The 17,057-nt window shown below is 32.9% G+C and overlaps 3 protein-coding genes across 3 annotated transcripts in view; all 3 read right to left on the reverse strand.

Moving 5' to 3' along the window:
- Positions 1–430: 430 nt before the first annotated feature.
- On the reverse strand, positions 431–5,071 carry TRIADDRAFT_62113 (uncharacterized protein; the record flags this gene model as incomplete). Its single annotated transcript, XM_002118064.1, has 11 exons — positions 431–592; positions 1,019–1,213; positions 1,307–1,594; positions 1,729–2,073; positions 2,247–2,426; positions 2,887–3,069; positions 3,306–3,425; positions 3,520–3,673; positions 3,771–3,961; positions 4,140–4,470; positions 4,689–5,071. The coding sequence occupies 11 exons, from the start codon at positions 5,069–5,071 to the stop codon at positions 431–433; spliced, it is 2,532 nt and encodes an 843-aa protein (XP_002118100.1).
- An 890-nt stretch (positions 5,072–5,961) lies between these two features.
- TRIADDRAFT_62114 (uncharacterized protein) lies at positions 5,962–9,021 on the reverse strand (the record flags this gene model as incomplete). Its single annotated transcript, XM_002118065.1, has 3 exons — positions 5,962–6,107; positions 6,310–6,450; positions 7,641–9,021. 3 exons carry the CDS (start codon positions 9,019–9,021, stop codon positions 5,962–5,964), a joined length of 1,668 nt encoding a protein of 555 aa, XP_002118101.1.
- Positions 9,022–11,906: 2,885 nt separating this feature from the next.
- TRIADDRAFT_62115 (uncharacterized protein) overlaps positions 11,907–17,057 on the reverse strand; it is a gene marked incomplete at both ends in the record, with an annotated part of 10,031 nt that continues 4,880 nt past the window's right edge. Inside the window, 11 exons of the mRNA XM_002118066.1 lie at positions 11,907–12,206; positions 12,279–12,344; positions 12,578–12,763; positions 13,097–13,246; positions 13,331–13,471; positions 13,814–14,002; positions 14,089–14,376; positions 14,497–14,841; positions 15,012–15,078; positions 16,293–16,486; positions 16,748–16,814. Coding sequence (XP_002118102.1) covers positions 11,907–12,206; positions 12,279–12,344; positions 12,578–12,763; positions 13,097–13,246; positions 13,331–13,471; positions 13,814–14,002; positions 14,089–14,376; positions 14,497–14,841; positions 15,012–15,078; positions 16,293–16,486; positions 16,748–16,814 — 1,993 coding nt within the window. The remainder of the gene's footprint in view (positions 12,207–12,278; positions 12,345–12,577; positions 12,764–13,096; positions 13,247–13,330; positions 13,472–13,813; positions 14,003–14,088; positions 14,377–14,496; positions 14,842–15,011; positions 15,079–16,292; positions 16,487–16,747; positions 16,815–17,057) is intronic.

The following is a 17,057-nucleotide window of genomic DNA, read 5'->3' on the forward strand; positions in this document are numbered from 1 at the left end:
GTCATGTGAAATTGGTAGAAGTCACAGGCATTCTATTGCAACGCTGCTGATAAGAAGTATAGTACAGTGAAATAAAGCGCTTATCAGGAACTTCTTAGCGAATTATGCATAAATGGTCAACGCTGTATGAAACGGACCTGAAAATAATGTCATGGCAGTGTACATAACAAAAATCTCTAAGAAACTACATTTATATTTTTATCAGAATTATCACCTCCAGGTAATGCTTGCAGTCAGATTTTCGACAATAAAAGATGATGTTATAATCGTCCAGGTACACACAATTTTCTATATTGCTACTAAGTTTCGTGTAAGAGGTAACTTGATCTCCAGTATCAAACTTAATGATTGAGACGTGAAATATCTAAGAAGATGAAAGAAATTTCTTTTATTCCATTATAACATTAGAAAGTCTTAATGCTTAATTGAATCAAATTTCTAATCTCATAATCAGAACCGCTTTTGATAGCCATTTAATAAATACGACATTCTTTTCGTTATATAAACATTCGCTTCTGCTTTTCATAATGTCCGTTGTGAAAATAAGGTTTTGAGTCCACTTTCTTCTATTTCCGGGAGGCAATTCATACATCTACAGGTAGAATAATATCGGTGACAGTTATTAATAATTTTAGAAAATTTATGTTAATGTTCTATATTATTTGCTAATCAATATTACTCAACGACTGAAACAGCATCCTATCGCATATCTTTACAGTTAAGATAGTGTAAACTGAAGTATTTCTAGCTCTATCAATGATTCTAGCATATGAGGAAGATCTTTAGCTTGGTGCGCTAGATTCGATAACCCTTTTTGCCATAGATACATTTAAACGTTCATTCAACATAGTTTTCATATACAATATTAATGAATTCTTTATACTAGTGACTAAATTTTAACGCCTATACCATTCATTAAACTTGACAAATTTTCAGCATTTGAATCAATTTAAGAAAATGCAAATATTTATAAAACAAGGCTAGTTGCAAGCAATTCTGACAGAGCTAATGATAATACCGTAATGAAAGCATGCCAATGTACGGTAGAAGTAGGCAAACATAGCTCATTCCAACATTTATAGACTTCTTCAATCATTATACCGGGCATATCACAATGGAAATGATAGTCATACGATGCTTTTTCTTGATGAGATGCCTTTTTCGTACGAAGATCATAAATGTGTTCGATATTCAAGTCTGCACCAGTCATAATCTGAATAGTTATACGGAAATTCTGCAGTTAGAGCTGAAAAATTAAAATTTATATTGCAGTTTATAGACATCACCGATTTTTATTAATTCATACCGAAAGGGAAGAGTATCCTTCCTTATCAATTCGAAGCTTACTTATAATCGGTATATTATTAACGAAAGCGGAATCAGATTTAACTATGTGATACTTTTCGTCCATGTCCTCGTACATAATGGTATTTTGAGGTGATTCTACTTTTATAGTGTATAAATAAATGCCCTGTGTGGACCAGTTATAAGCAACTAGTGCAAAAGCTTCATGGATAAATTCCATAAAAACAATTTCTGAGCTGCACACTATGACTTGATTTCCTATCATTACTCCATCTTGAAATTGATAAATCTGAATAGGAAATCGGTTGTTATGATATTAATATTAATAGCATTAACATTTGTAATTATATGCCTCTATCGCCTAGTATTTTTTTGTATTGAAATAGCTTGCTGTAATAGAGGAGATACTACGTATGTAAATACCTGAATATTACTCATAATGCCAGATCTGACTAATGCGGCAATTAATTCGCCATCATTTGAAATCGCGACCCAAGCAACGAAGGCACCTTTACTAATCGCTTGAAATATTTCAGAAAATTCTTCTACAACCCTTAGGCTTTCACTATCATTAAAATTCGTAGGTAATACGCCAAGTGTAGATCCATAATTCATGACGATCATACTCTCGTCAATTGCCTTAACATCATCTAAGTTGCAAATATTTTCGGGCTGGCAAAATTTTGCTATGGCATTACAGGTGTTTGCATCGATTAGCTCTGGAACTTCAATGAGGGTATAATCATTAAGATTCTCAATCTCATGTGCCTAAAAAGAATTTTAATTTACATCTTTAGATTAAAAAAGGAACGGATAATAAGCAAGCAGAATAACATTCACCTATCTTCTAATTTAGGAGTTACCCAATGCTGTAAAAACTTATAAATGCATACTTTGGCATAAACATAATTCTTGTTTTCAAAATCTATGGAAGTGAGTACCTTGATTTCGCAAGTATCTATTTTTTCGATGTTCCATTCCCGTTCGCTGAAGGAGCTAGGATTATTTCTGTGCCACGATAATATCCGAGACCCTTTTGGAATAAACTCAAACCCCTGAATTTCGAGTGACTGTCCAATAGTTTGTTGCATGACGACTTCTTTATCGTCGATTATCCACGTCTAATGTAAAAGTTATCATTAAAAGTTATGATTATAATACTTGTTATATGTATTTACTATTCTTTCTATGTTGCTATGGTTCATGTAATGCTGTAAATAAGATGTTGTATCAACTTTAAGTATACAAATGTTTATCGTTCAGGCGAGTAATATTAATATCTGGACTTAATTATAATTAAGTCCAGATTACAGATAAGATACATAAACTGTTAATATATTACAGTAGTATAAATTGTAGGAGCGATGATACAAGTAAAATCAAAGCGAAGGTCAAGAAGATAGTATTACGGAGCTTAACGGCCGAGAAACCAAATTAGCTGTAGAAACTAATAGCAAAGTCACTTTATTTTGCTAAAATACAGTACTGTAACTGCTACTTCTCGTAAATAGCGTTAAGAACTCGAGTTCTTAAGGGTTAGGAATAGGCAGTAGTGTATTTCTAAACTTAGTATGATAATACCTCAAGATTTCTTTTATCTGAAGATAAGGTGACAATGAGACTGTTTTGATATGGTGAAAACTTTAGAATGTAGGCCTCCAAACCAATGTTAATCGAATCGTCGTTAGCAATGAAGTTTAGTTTTCGATGATCTTCAACATTTATTACTTCCCAAACGCAATTTAGACCTCTTTCGGAATGATTCTATTTAATAATTATTATAGCATTCAAGTTTCTAATTTACAATATGGCGCAAGCGTACCGCAAATACACAAGTCCTATCCATAATCTGATGCTATTTGGAGTAACAAGCTGATGGTGATTTATTTATTAAGACTTTACAATAGCTACTGTATATAATGCATCACTAGCCGTATAGTATTTATTGGCCTAATGCCCTTAAGACTTATACATACAGGTGATTAGACACAGCTACTTACATAATTTGGCACGTAGCAATATGCTAATTTGCTTCCACATGGGGATATATTTACATTAATAACTGAAACTTTTTCCAGTTGATAGCTGAAACAGTGTTTCGCATTATCCGACTCTGTCACCTTAAGTAGAAATTTAAAATTGGTATTGTTTATTCTCTACGACTGCAGTAGCTACGTTTAAGGGATTCTGAATTATACGCAGACCATTACTAACCAAAAGTGTAGGATATGTTGTATCATTTCCCTTAGAGGATGCTATTCTGAAGCGTTCTGAGTAAGAATTTGAACATTTAGGAACAGGATCTTCTTTACAATTTCCGGTTCTCAGGGATTTTTGCCACTTTTCCTGATGTTTGCTTTCCGTATAACTAGAAATTTATGCAAATATATACAATATCTGTTTTAGAGCTGCTGCCCATGTGTATATGTGACATATATTTCCGACGAAGCGAAAATTTTTAATACCTAACAATAGCGTAAAAGCTTCCCTGTGTGCGTCTTTTTTCAGCAATTTTAAAAGCTTCCTTATACAACCAAGATATTTTATTTGTTGTTACAAGTAAAAACTGAACAAAATCTACGGATTCGAACTGTAAGTAAGAGCTGTGTTCTTGCAGCAGTGTACAAGCATCTCCCAAATAGTCATTATATGACATCTAGAAAATACAATTTTGTTTAACCTAACGATACTTTAGGATTGTTGTGATAAATAGTGATATTAGTGCATAGGATGAAGTTGCAGCTATTTAATTAATTCAAGTAAAATAGCCAAGCTTCCTTGATTACTTAAAAGATTTAAGGAGTTGCAAAAGACTGGACTGTAACAGTTTTTACCTGGGCTCGCAAAAATTTTTGGCATCTTTCCAAATCGAACAGCAAGTTTGATACCGACTGAGAAGCTTTGAGACTTACATCCATCCATTCAACATCCATGGCTATCTTGTTAATGATTGTTATGCTATCAGCAGAAATAGCATGTTCAACAAGATTTTTACAGAAGTAACCGTCATCCTCAAAGTCAGACCAACTTAGACGGTACCGGAAATACGTTCTGGAAATGAGGTCACGATTTAATTCTTTATAATGCTCTTCATAGGAGAGCTGTGACACTTGGCTCGGCAATCGTAAATAGTCAACAATTAAATCATGCAAATTGCAGATTATCCTGTAATAAATATCATGGATAAAATTTAATTAAAAGCACAAGTCCAATTTAAACATTCTTTTAATGATCTTAAATGAACGGGTCTCTTTCGATAATCTAATTCGCAAGGGAGTGTATAAAATCTCAAACGTTGCAGCAATGCTAGCAATCTTATTATTCAAATTTGTTCTAACATTGTTTACAAACATGTGCTTGTATGTAACGCAGATTATGCTCACCTAAATTTATGTGCATTTATCCTGTCATGTCCAACTGTTAAGAGAGAACGATCTTGAAAATTATATAGGATTCTGGTTGCTGTATCTTTATCGAGTTCCCATAAGCTACTTATAATATCTATCGGTATCTTGCCTTTTCTAAAAACTCCTAACTTTCGAAACTGCTCTCTTTCTGTCTTAGAGAGTTGATCAATACTAGCTGCGAAAGTTTCCTGCAAATTTAACCGATAATGGGGAAGAACGTTTGCATCGTTTTGCTGAGCTCTCCTTAAGGCATTTCGCCATCCCTCCGCGGTTGCAATTCGTTGACCTCCTATTAAAGCTATTGCCAAAGGCAAACCCTTACAGTTTTCGATAAGCCTTGATATATCTTCATTCTCCATTATATCTTCAATGTTAAGGTGACTATGATACGAGTGTAAAATTTGCACTGCTTCACTATAGGTTAAGCTCTCCTGGAAATGAAATAATATTCATGTACTCTATCCGGCCGAATTATATTTTCCGCGAATATTGATTTTAGTCTACAACGTTAATTGTGTACTCATTGCGTTTAAATTCGTTACATTATTAAAATGTTATCCTTTACCGGTGCATTGACCACGTAGTTATGAAAAGATTTGATGAAATCCGTCCCAAGTCTTGAAATAACTATTGCTTTGGTAGAAAATTTAAGATACTGCAAATACTTCTCGTTCCAAAGATCGTCGAAGACAAAGAGAATCTCAGATTTACTCCCAAATTTTTCTATCAACAAGTATTAACTACCTTAGAATAAAATTGCCCTGCAAGCCAATATCGATTCTATCACAATACCTGATTGTTGAATATATGCTATTTTAAAAAACTTTACTAACGAGTATCAATTAAGTAAGTCTAAATATTATACTATGAGAAGTTGAAATTACCCTACAAATATAAAGTAGGGTTTCAGGTTGAAATTACAGTGCGAAATATTAAAAAAATTGATGCGAACTTCCTCCAAATAGCATAACTTGAGAAATGAAAATACCCTATAAGTGTAGTGTAGGTTTCCGGTTGGCAAAACAAATAATGATTAGAAAACTACATGTTATGCGACATCGCTCAAATTAATTCTTTAATTTATTATATCTGAAGGCTGCCAGCTTCAACAACATGGGATCATCTGAAAAGAACGATACAAAGTTGTGCTGTTCTTTTCAAGTGATTCGTAAAGTTTTATCGTCTTCATTGTCTCTTGCTACTAAGCTCCAGATCCTAGCACATTTTTATACGAACCCTACGGGTATATTTATTTGTTACAATTACCGTTTATTGCTCCACCTAAAAACTTGCACAGATCACTTAAAGTTTTCCCAATTTCATCAGAAACGGCGATGTCCAGATCACGCATAAGTTCATGCATTGTCTTTAGTAAACCGTCTTCGTTAATGTTGCCTGCAATCAAGGTCGGAAGACTTAACAAATTTGCTGTACACTTTAAAACACGTTCTCACGTCCTATTACGAAACTTAATATTTTAATTTTATTAGTTTAAAATATTCAAAACCTATTGTAATCCACCGAATAGGATGCCGAAAATTTTCAGGATGCATTTCAACGAATTTTTTCACTGCCTGACTCACTGCAAAAGTTTTACCACATCCACCAATTCCATGCACCAAAACATGGCCGCTGCACTTATGAACATTTTGTAACGCTTCCAGTAGATTTTTTTCAAATTCTTTCCTTACGACGGCATGTTCAGTTTTCGCCACATTAGGTACATGCTGCAGTATCTCTTGAATTCGATAGTAAAATTCGATTCGATTTTATTGATTTTATTAGCCAGATTTTGTTAATCAGAATTTCTTAGTTTAAATCTCGAATTTATATGGGCAAACTAAAACAAGGAATAGTAGGTACTGTACTACAGCAATAAATAAATAAAATACAGCTGAGAGGACTGGAAATGGACGTTCAGTTTGCTAAAAAGGCGTAATATACAGTACTAACAGCAACAATAGCCGCATTGTGATATTGTCGTCGCTAGAGAGTAGAGACCCTTTAATAGCTGCGTTCTCATGAGCGATGACAACGCAGCGACAGGAGTCTTGTGATCGCAGACAAATCCTTATTAATCCTTGTGACGTCACTCTCGGCGAAATATAAAATTTTGGCGACGGGAGACGAGTAACGTCGATAAAATTCAATATAAAGTCTTCCATTTAAAATCATCTATTCAAATTTTAAATACCTCTCCTAAGCAACCATTAGTCTTTATCGTAGATGACTGATTCGCGCTAACACTATTTCTAAATGTAGCAGCTGCTAGCTGTAAGGTTTTGCATTCTAAAGTTCGAGAAGATCCTCTTTACGTCGTTGTTTTCATGAGCTTAAAGGTCGACCGGTTTGGTCGTCAAGTGCAGTTCTTACAAATACAGCGAGCACACAAGCTATACCACATTCCATACTAGAACTGATTTGAATTTTTATGTGCTGTACAGTGTACTGTACAGTATATAGTCACAGTAATATCGGAGATCAGGAATTGGTCTGCTGTTTCGAAACTTGACTATTTTGCTAAATAATGTCGAAAATAAAATATTGTAGTGTACTGTATTTTGTAGTAATGGCTGAGTTAGATTATGGATTAAACGTATGGATTCGTTTATTAGCGATACAAACAAAATTGCACCTTTCTGTAGAGATTCTATATCGTAGATTCTTATGTGCGTCGTGTACGCCCTTTACAAAGTCAATTGTCACCCCTGAAAGTATGTACTGTAAATCTTCCTAAATTACGCAATGCATAGATTTACACAGTAGATAGAGTATTTGATAGAAGATGATGTATTAAATTGAAGAGCTGCTTGAAATTATAGTGTATCAAGTGATTTACGCGTATCTTGCTTTATGGCTTTTCTCACTTGAATGAAAACATGACAAAACTTTTTAATTTACTATTTTAGATCGTATTTATCATCTTACCCACGAGATCGTATTCGGAATTAAACTTATTTTCTTGGTGACCAAAACTACGTAAGGTCCCCTTTTCAGAAATTTCTGCATCTGATTTTGAGCGAAAGACACTTGTAAATTCGTTAAAGTCAGATCGAAGTTTATCCATATTGCTTTCGACTTTCTTTAGGATTCCTATTGCATCATCAATCTTACTGAAACATCCTTTTTCCAATTTATTTACGATTTCCTCTACGCCTTCTTTTGTAATCATTTGATTTAATGTCGCCATGACACCATCTATTTCTCGATGTAAATCTTCCTTTTTGGGTAAATTTTCTACTTTGATCTTAAGATCTTTCAGAGTTTCAGCGGTAAAGTGTTCATCTTCATCGGTAAGAGTTTTCTTTAAAGCTGATGTAGCGTATTCTTTGAGAGACTCAAAATTATTTACTGCAGATAAATGGCTGCTGTAACTGAAATGTTCCCAGACCGCGGTATCAAATGGCACCACCTTGTAGCCTTTATCCCTTAACTTATCATCTGAAGGAAGTTGACCGTTCTCAATGAGTGGCTTCAACTCATAGTCAGAAATAAGCGAGGGTCGGCGATAACCCCATTGTTTTACGTAATGCTTTTGATCGGGAAAATATACACCTGTACCTTTTTCACCTACTGCTCCATCGATAAGGCCTAGCTGTGTAAGCAAATCTCCGCAGGCGATACTTTTATCTCTACTTTTATCAAATAACCTTTCAGATGAATGCTTTGAAATGCCATCGCGTACTCCAGATACACATATTCGGGCTAAATCCTCTAACTGATTGTAACTCATACTGTTTTTATCCACTATACTAACTACGGAGTTGTCATTTAGTAAATTTGACTTTGCCATGTGATTTAGAACCCGTTTTGCTGTTACCTTTGCTAGCAATCTTAGATTAATACTAGCTGTATCCTGGGTTGCTAACACTACCTGGTGCTCAAACATTCTACAAATATCGCAAGCCAGTAAAGCCACAAAAAGCGTAGTTGAGCTGTCGTCTAGAGGAAGAATGGAAATAATCTTTCTAGCCTTCTCTTTATTAAATTTTTTTCTTAATTTTCTGGCAGCAAATGTTGTAATTGTCAAGCCTAAATTTATTGGAACCGAAATTTCCGACCCAAGAAGAGAGGTCAATGGTTTAGCAAAATCTGAAATAAAATGTTGATATTGATCGAAATTTCCCCCAATTTCAGCTTCCATGTCTCCAGTGACTATACGATCGTACAGAATTAATTTTCGAATAAATTGCAAAATAAGAGAGGAAATAAATAAGTTTAATTGCCTAGTGATTCGATCTTCAGTATTTTGAGTAGCGTCGCGACTTCGAGCGGTTATACGCTTTCTTAGATTCAAGCACTTCAACATTTTTGGTATTATTTATCGTAAAATACGAATATGAATAGATCACTAGCGTAACAAGTCTTTGTAGTTAAAATGGATTTGCGATTAAATCTTGAATTATCGAATAAGTTTCTTGGGTATTAGTGAATATGAGATCTAATTTAAAAATAACTTCGGATAAAAATTGTAAAAAAATATCTAGTTAGGATTTTTTTCTTTCAACGATTAACTTCACTATGACTAATAAATAATATTCGCAACTTCTCGGTGGGTAGTATACGAATAACGCTAGAGAGGACTATCATTGTTTACCAAACGCTAAAATATTCGCCTTCTGTCCTTAAATCACAAATTTAGAAGGTTAACTACTTAACCAGGTGGTGTTCAGTTCTTGACGTGTGGTTGTAGCTGATCAAATTAATCCTAATATTTAACGTTGTTAACTCCCATCACTGGTATGCAGTGGAGTGTTTATTTAATTTTAATGGGCATCAGTCATAAGGAATCGTGCTGTGTTACTGTAAACTGAGATATCCTTACTCTGCCTTTTAATTATATGTATCCTGACTGTATGGCTGACAAGGATTACTAGAACTTTTTAACGCAATAGTTCTATTATTCCATGTAACTGACTTACCAACGTACTGTATGTCGTCGGAAATTAAAATTATGTATATACAGTATAATAAATATTCGATCATAAATATCCGACGCACAAATAAATAATGAATAAAGTAAACACAGGTAATTGGTTGGTGTTATATTTTAATATGAGCTTAATTTTTCCGCACTATGATCATGCATTACTTCTGTGATAGTTCGAAGACATAACAGTAATATCGACGATGGTAAAAAATTAAATCTAGATGTATTTTTAAAGGAAATCTTTAATATTACTTTTGCCAACGCTATATTAAAAATGTAATGATATCTTGATAGACATAGAACGTATAATCAAAGATTGCAGTATTTAGCTAGTGGAGCAATAATCGCATGCTATGGTTGTATTATTAATTATTAACTATTTGCAGTACTTGCTAGTTTCCTATTATACATATCACATTCAACCTTACTCTAACAACAGGTTTATATATACGTTAGTGCTACATAATAACCACTTCTTCATGGATAATAATAGCTGCTATTTCGATGCAGATTACCGTAGATGATAGTTATAAAAAGAAAGGTCGCTTGATAAATTTAAGTATTCACAATAAGAAGGCTTGCAATTGACCTTTAAACGTGGTACTGTCCGCAACATCCAAACCTCATTCATTACGGTATTGTCAATTCCTTTATCTATACGAGTAACTTAAATATTAAGAATTTACGATCAGAATTATGATCGTTCAGGTTTGAAATCCAAAGCTGTACCACAATAGCCTTCGCGTTGCTGTCAATAATATCGATATAAAATTGTTTCAAAAGTACATTATAATTCGAATTGCAATTAACAGTAGCATTGTACTATCATGAAGGCCACACAGTATTCTAGTGTGGCATATGCTAGTTATTTCAGAGATTCTAATCTAAACTCATTCATGTTAGTATAATTATAATTACGGTTATTTTCTGAAGATGGCATATCTATCAAATCATATTTAATTCTAAAACACAATACGAGTGTACCGTATTGATCGTTCAGGAGGCATTCTTGGAACCAAAAAGCGTACATTTGCTTTGATTTAATGATTTATTAGTCAATAAATCAGAAAGTGAATATTAATAGCAATACTATTTTATTAAATATTCATCTGAATCTCCTAAGTTGTCTGTTTCAGTATTCAACCGCTACCAATGACTCCGAATATTGTATCGCTTTCATCTAATTGCATATTGATACATGATTTAATGTCGATAAGTCCATAACTGGTATGGGCTAAATCAATTAACTTGTGTCTTTAAACGTACAATATAGTATTACAGTGTCTTAGTAGATTCTTATTTCTTAAAATTATAAAAGCTGATATTTTAAAGAAACGAGTTCGTAGCGAACATACTCATAGATGAGCATAAATTAAGGGTAACCTACACGTATTTATGTGTAAATACACATGCACTATAAAATATAGTTTGCTATTATTTGAAGTAAACAGCTAGGAATGAATCAACTATCCATGGGTGTATAGCCTTCGAATCCCTTTGTTTATGACTCAGTTACGCTATAGCACCAGTGCAGTTGTTTAATAGGCATTAAATAACTTAGTAATATTCTGATTTTCAAATTGTGGAGAATATGTGACATACTACGAATGATACTTTTAATTAAGCATGTTAAGATACTGCAGGAAGTTATACGAGATTATATGTAGTGAGATCGAACCTTTATAATCATTGATCCAGTCAATTACAGGATATGAAACCAATTAAATCTGCGGGATATCATACTAAAATCTGTAAAATGCCTTTTATGGTCACAGCTGCAATTACATCGTCACTCAGATATTTGCATACGAATAAATAGAACGGAAAGCTGATTATGAAATCACTGAATAAAAAATTTTACTCACAAAATTATTCAGGTCAATTAGCTATAATACTTATGAGTTATTCTCTCACACAATCAGTACTTTAAGCCTCGAACCAACGATAATGACAACTGTTAGCAATTTTACGTATATAGTTAATGACCATTGCAATGAAAGACATTGCGGTTTATTATAATCTATTTATTGTAGTTGTTAAGGAATTCAACATTGCAATTCAATTTTCTTATCTCGAGCGCCAGAAAGAGGCGTTCGAGATAGCTGTACTTAAACATATATCTATACGATGCTGTAATAAACTGGATTAAAATTTAGGGTAAACTGTACGTAGAAGATGCACTACTTCTATTTTCAGTTGTAATCAAGACCTACTAATTGTATTCTTATTGGTGCCCACCTATTAATAGTCCTTTTAATGGAAGACTATGCTATTGAATTACTGGTAACTCTTTCCAGAATACTATAAGATGGATAAAAATCTCTGCAAATAAGTATACTTTGATCGTTATTACTTTTAATCTGCGAATTTGTATTTAGTTGTGGTGACTGAAAAACTTGCACAATATCCATTGTATCTGTTCTGTGAACATAAATTTTGCCATTATTTACGTAAATAAAGTAATCGGAACCCCATAAATTATCGACAAAGCATAGATTTATGCGGAAATATCGAATAAAATTTAGGCTGCCTTTGACATATAGAACTTCCTCGTGGCTATAAATCTATAATGATTATAAATAGAGTATGAATTAGGATAAAATGATAGTAGTAAGATACGATACTAGACGACATACCACAAAATTCTCCCCTTTTTTCGTAAAGAAAAGTATGCCATTGCCAATCTTGCTTGCTTCACAATTCTATATATTAATCAACAATAGTACATATTTTATAGCATCACAACATTACCGAAGGTAACAAAAACTATGGCATTAAAGTTAGCTCTTCGATGTTAAAACATTGTTAGATTTGATTTCTTTAATGTGGAAAAGATACGCTTAATCTTTTAGTAGTTATGTTAGTATTGATATACAGCAATTAAAATGATTCACAGTCAATTTAATTCAATCCCCTATATAATATTTTCAGTTACCATAAACAGATTCCATTCCTTCTCGAATTTTATGGATGGTTTATTGGTGCCATTTATTTCAATTAAATCGGAGAAAGAGACTCGTGGTCTCTTGGTGGTTAATATTGATATGTAGCTTGAATCTTTACGATAATTTGACCATTTACTGTGATTCATAATAATTTCTCCATTGTAAAAGAAATATTGCTAAGCAAAAAATGGAGATATACAATCACGAGATTTATATCGTTTGTTTCATGCCACGACGTTACATAAAAAATCTATTTTTATTACGACTGTTGAATATCAGATAATACTGCAATCAAGCTTTCAATTTACGCTCGATACTTCAGACGGAATATGTAAGGTACAATGGAAATATCGCGTATATTATACTTGCAAGGTGAATAATGAAATGTGTTTGGAACCATTAACTGTATTTTTCGACTTGGGCGTTAATAAAATACATTAAACCCGGTTTTATAGTCTAAAGATAGCTGTACTGTAAAATATAGGTCACTACATAAACATACTGTATACCTTAATATAATGTTTCTGGTCAGATTGTCGACAATAAAAGATCAAGTTATTGTCATCGAGGTAAACACGAGTTTCAATATGATTGTCATCGCTCGTAAGAGAAGTTAATAAGTCTCCAGTTTCGAAATGAAATATGGAAATGTATAGAATCTAGTAATAGGTAATTAATTAATATATATTCCGTACATGCCAATTGTTTGAGTTATGAAGCATAAAGGCCTAGCGATACTATACCTTTCTTGGTATCCACTTCGCAAAAACCAGATTGTCTTCGGATTTTTGAAACAGAAATTCAGTACGGCACTTGGTAACATCCAAAGTAAAAACGAGGTTCTGTGTCCATTTTTTAATATTGATGGATGGGAAACTACGCATCTGGCAATTTGTAAGCAATGATAATAAATAATAAATGAAGACATAAGTAGTTTGCAATAAAATGAAATTACTCCTTCATTGATTAGTATAGCTTTTATGACTTATTTAATTAAAGGTGAGAGCAAATTAAACTCATTTATTGTCAAAATTGATCGAATAAAATATTTTGGATCAGAACAACCTTATGCAATAAAACGGTGTTCTAGTTATCGCTACCAAAAGAATTTCCGTTAAATCACCGAAATTATATAAATAACTATAGAAAATTTCCATAAATAGCTTCATTTTGATTAGGATATCACAATTGAGCATATTCTGCGCGGAGTTGTTATGTCAATATACCGTTAAATATGTGTGCCAGTGGCTATTTGATAATGATGTACAATTTTCTTCTGTACATTTGTAAATTTCCTCAATAAGAACTGCTGACATTTCGTTGTGGAAATACTGCTTATAAGAAGTTCCCAAATTTGATATACTTTTTCTTCTAAGTTTACAAGAATATTTATCCATTCCCCGATTAATCTTCATCTAAAACGTTATTAAGGATGATTTTAATATCATTTGTGTGAATCTATGCATATTTCCAGTGATTTTTTAAATGTTCAAATATATACCTCAAGGAGGGTATTTCCTTGCAGATCAGTTTTCACCTTACTTATAACTGGTACACCATTAACAAATGCAAAATCAGCTTCGATAACTCTGTAATCCACCTTTCTACTGTCGTAAACTTTTTTTGATGGGCATAATTCTGCATTATTAAGGTGAAAAAAATACACTACTTGTGCCATTTCGTTGTATGCAGTTAATGTGCCACTGTTAAGAAATTCTATATAAGCTGTTCCTGTATTACACTTTATCCAATTTTTTCTGGTTATTGTTCTTCCTTGAAACTGAAATACCTAAAATAATTATAGAATTCTAATATTACTAGAGTTAAAATAACTCATTACAAAGAGTGCAGGAGTATCCATATCTTCAGGTGAAAGTTTACGATTTAGTTTAGATCACAACATCCTTACCAAGATATCATTCACCAATCCTGAATTAACCAGAGCAGCAGCAAGCCGTTCAGTATCCGAGATAGCTACGCTATTAATGAAAGAACCTCCAAATATCTTCTGGAAAACTTCAGAAAACCCTTCAACGAGGTTAAGTGATTTTTTTTTTCCAAAATTTAAATGCAAAATTCCCAATATAAATCCATAATTTAAAAATATTATGCTATCAGAAGCCGCCTTAACACTTTCTAAATTGCAAATAGTTCCAGTTATTGAACTATCAGGAATGGCTTTACAGCCATTTAAATCTATGAATTCTGGAACTTCAAGGATTGAGTAGTCTAGGAGATTTTCAACTTCTAGAATCTGTGCAAAATTTATTAAATAAATTCTTATGTTTAAGAATAACTACCATACTGCATCCGTTAGAATAAATATTTTAACTTCGCTTAGTTACTATCGGCTTTTTCAACTTTAAACTCATGAGTTAAAAATTTCAGAATATCATTAATACTGTGAATGGTAGCTTATTAAACCTTGATTTGGCAAGTACTTATGTGTTCGGAGATAAACTTTCGATCACCGAAGGATTCAGGATTTTTTCTATACCATAATAGTAACTTTGAGGAATTTGAAATGAATTCGACTCCCTGTATCTTGAAAGGTTGCTTTAAGGAAGATTCTTGCACGATCACTTTATCGTCATCTATTATCCATAACTAATCGTAAATTGTAATTTTTCAGTCGCCAAAATAAAATGAGTCAGCTCAAGGAGGTAAATTTAATATGTTACTTTAAATAAAAATTGGACATTTTTGATGGGTTATACTGCAGGGTCATTGGAAATCAAATTTATATTGAGTAATATTGATTAGAGTTCGTTATTCAAATCGCATGTTAATGGGCTGATTAATCAATTTACCAGTAGTTTCGATTAAGATGAATTTAATAATTAATTGCTATACTGTACTGTCGTAATGGTAATGCTAATATAAAATCTCTGCAATTATTTTATAATGCCAAACATTTGCCGGAAATGTTTACCTCAAGCTTTCTTTTATTAGAAGATATTGTAACCAACAAATGGCTTTGACACGTAGAAAACTTCAGATTGTCAGCTTCTAAAATGCAGCTCATGGCATGATCATTTATGATAAAATTTAATTTAATATGGTCTTTAACATTCCACATTTCCCAGTTTCTGCTTCCTGTGTCTTCTGGTTGAGTCTAGCTGATTGATATTGATATTAGTAACGTTATATTTTTTGTTAGCTAAATATTTTATTCTTTAATATAATTGATGCCTTTAAAATGTAATTTGCTACATCAAAAATTTATAGTTTGAAATTTTTAGTATTTCAAAACGTACGTTAATAGACAGGAAACAATAAGCTAAATAATTCCCATTTTGTGAAATTCTAACGCTCACGACTCGAACATTCTCTAAGTGATGCGTGAAACGAGTCTCAGCTTTGCCAGACTCCTTTACCTTAAGACCATTAAATCATCAACGAAAGAGATTATCGGCTAATTTTTAAAAGATTGAGATTTTACCTAGAGTAATGTACTTACTAAAACTGTGGGATTCATGGAGTCATTTTCTTTGCAAGAAGCAACCATCAGGGTATCAGAAGAGAGATTTAAACATTTTGGAACTGGATCATATGTGCAGGTCCCTGTACGTAGCGACTGTATCCATTCGCTATAATAGCTATTTTCTGTGTGACTGAGTGTGTACATAGAGGAAACAAGATATATATGATCCTTATCGAAATTTCAATAAGAAATTTATAAAAAGAGTACTTTTATATATCAACCTGATAATAGTATAGAAATAGTCCCTTTTATTACTTCTTTTCTTGGCGATGTTTAGTGCTTCACCGTATAGCCAGCTCGTTGAACTACTAGCTGATAGCAAGAACTGTATGAAATCGAGAGCTTCTAAATGAATATAAGAGCAATGCCGCTGGAGATGCGAACAAATATCTTTCAAACCGCTAATATCTGATTTCTAGATACCATGAAAAAGTTATGTAATCAGACATATGGATTTGGACTATGTCACAATGAGAATCTACTTCTTATGGAAGACTTTATTAATTCTGTGACTTATGTTATAGCTGTAGATTTTGGTATAGGACTATACTACGATGTAATAGTTGTTTACATTTTCTTTTAAGACATTGAAGGTCGTATCGGAAATACAAATCTATATTATTGCTGTAATTTTTTTATTTGGTTACAATATACTGTAATGCAAATAGTTACTTACTTTTTCTTTTAAAACTCTTTGACACGACTGTAGCTGCAATATGAGATTAGATACCGATTGAGAAGCCCTGAGATTGATATCAATCCACTCTATATCTGTAGCGATACGTTGGATTGTTTCTGCATCGTCAGTGTAAATAGCGTGTTCCACAAGATTCTTACAAAAGTAGCCATCATCTTCAAAGTCTTGCCAGTTTACACGGTATTTAAAATAGGTTTTGGCGATAAGATCTCTATTTAAGTCTCTCCAAAAGTCTGCTTTGGAATCGATCATAGACGATTCAGAGGAAGTCCGCAAATAGTCAATCAGT

The sequence above is a fragment of the Trichoplax adhaerens genome, genomic scaffold (genome assembly GCF_000150275.1).
Source record: "Trichoplax adhaerens TRIADscaffold_36 genomic scaffold, whole genome shotgun sequence".
Taxonomy (NCBI): Eukaryota; Metazoa; Placozoa; class Uniplacotomia; order Trichoplacea; family Trichoplacidae; genus Trichoplax; species Trichoplax adhaerens.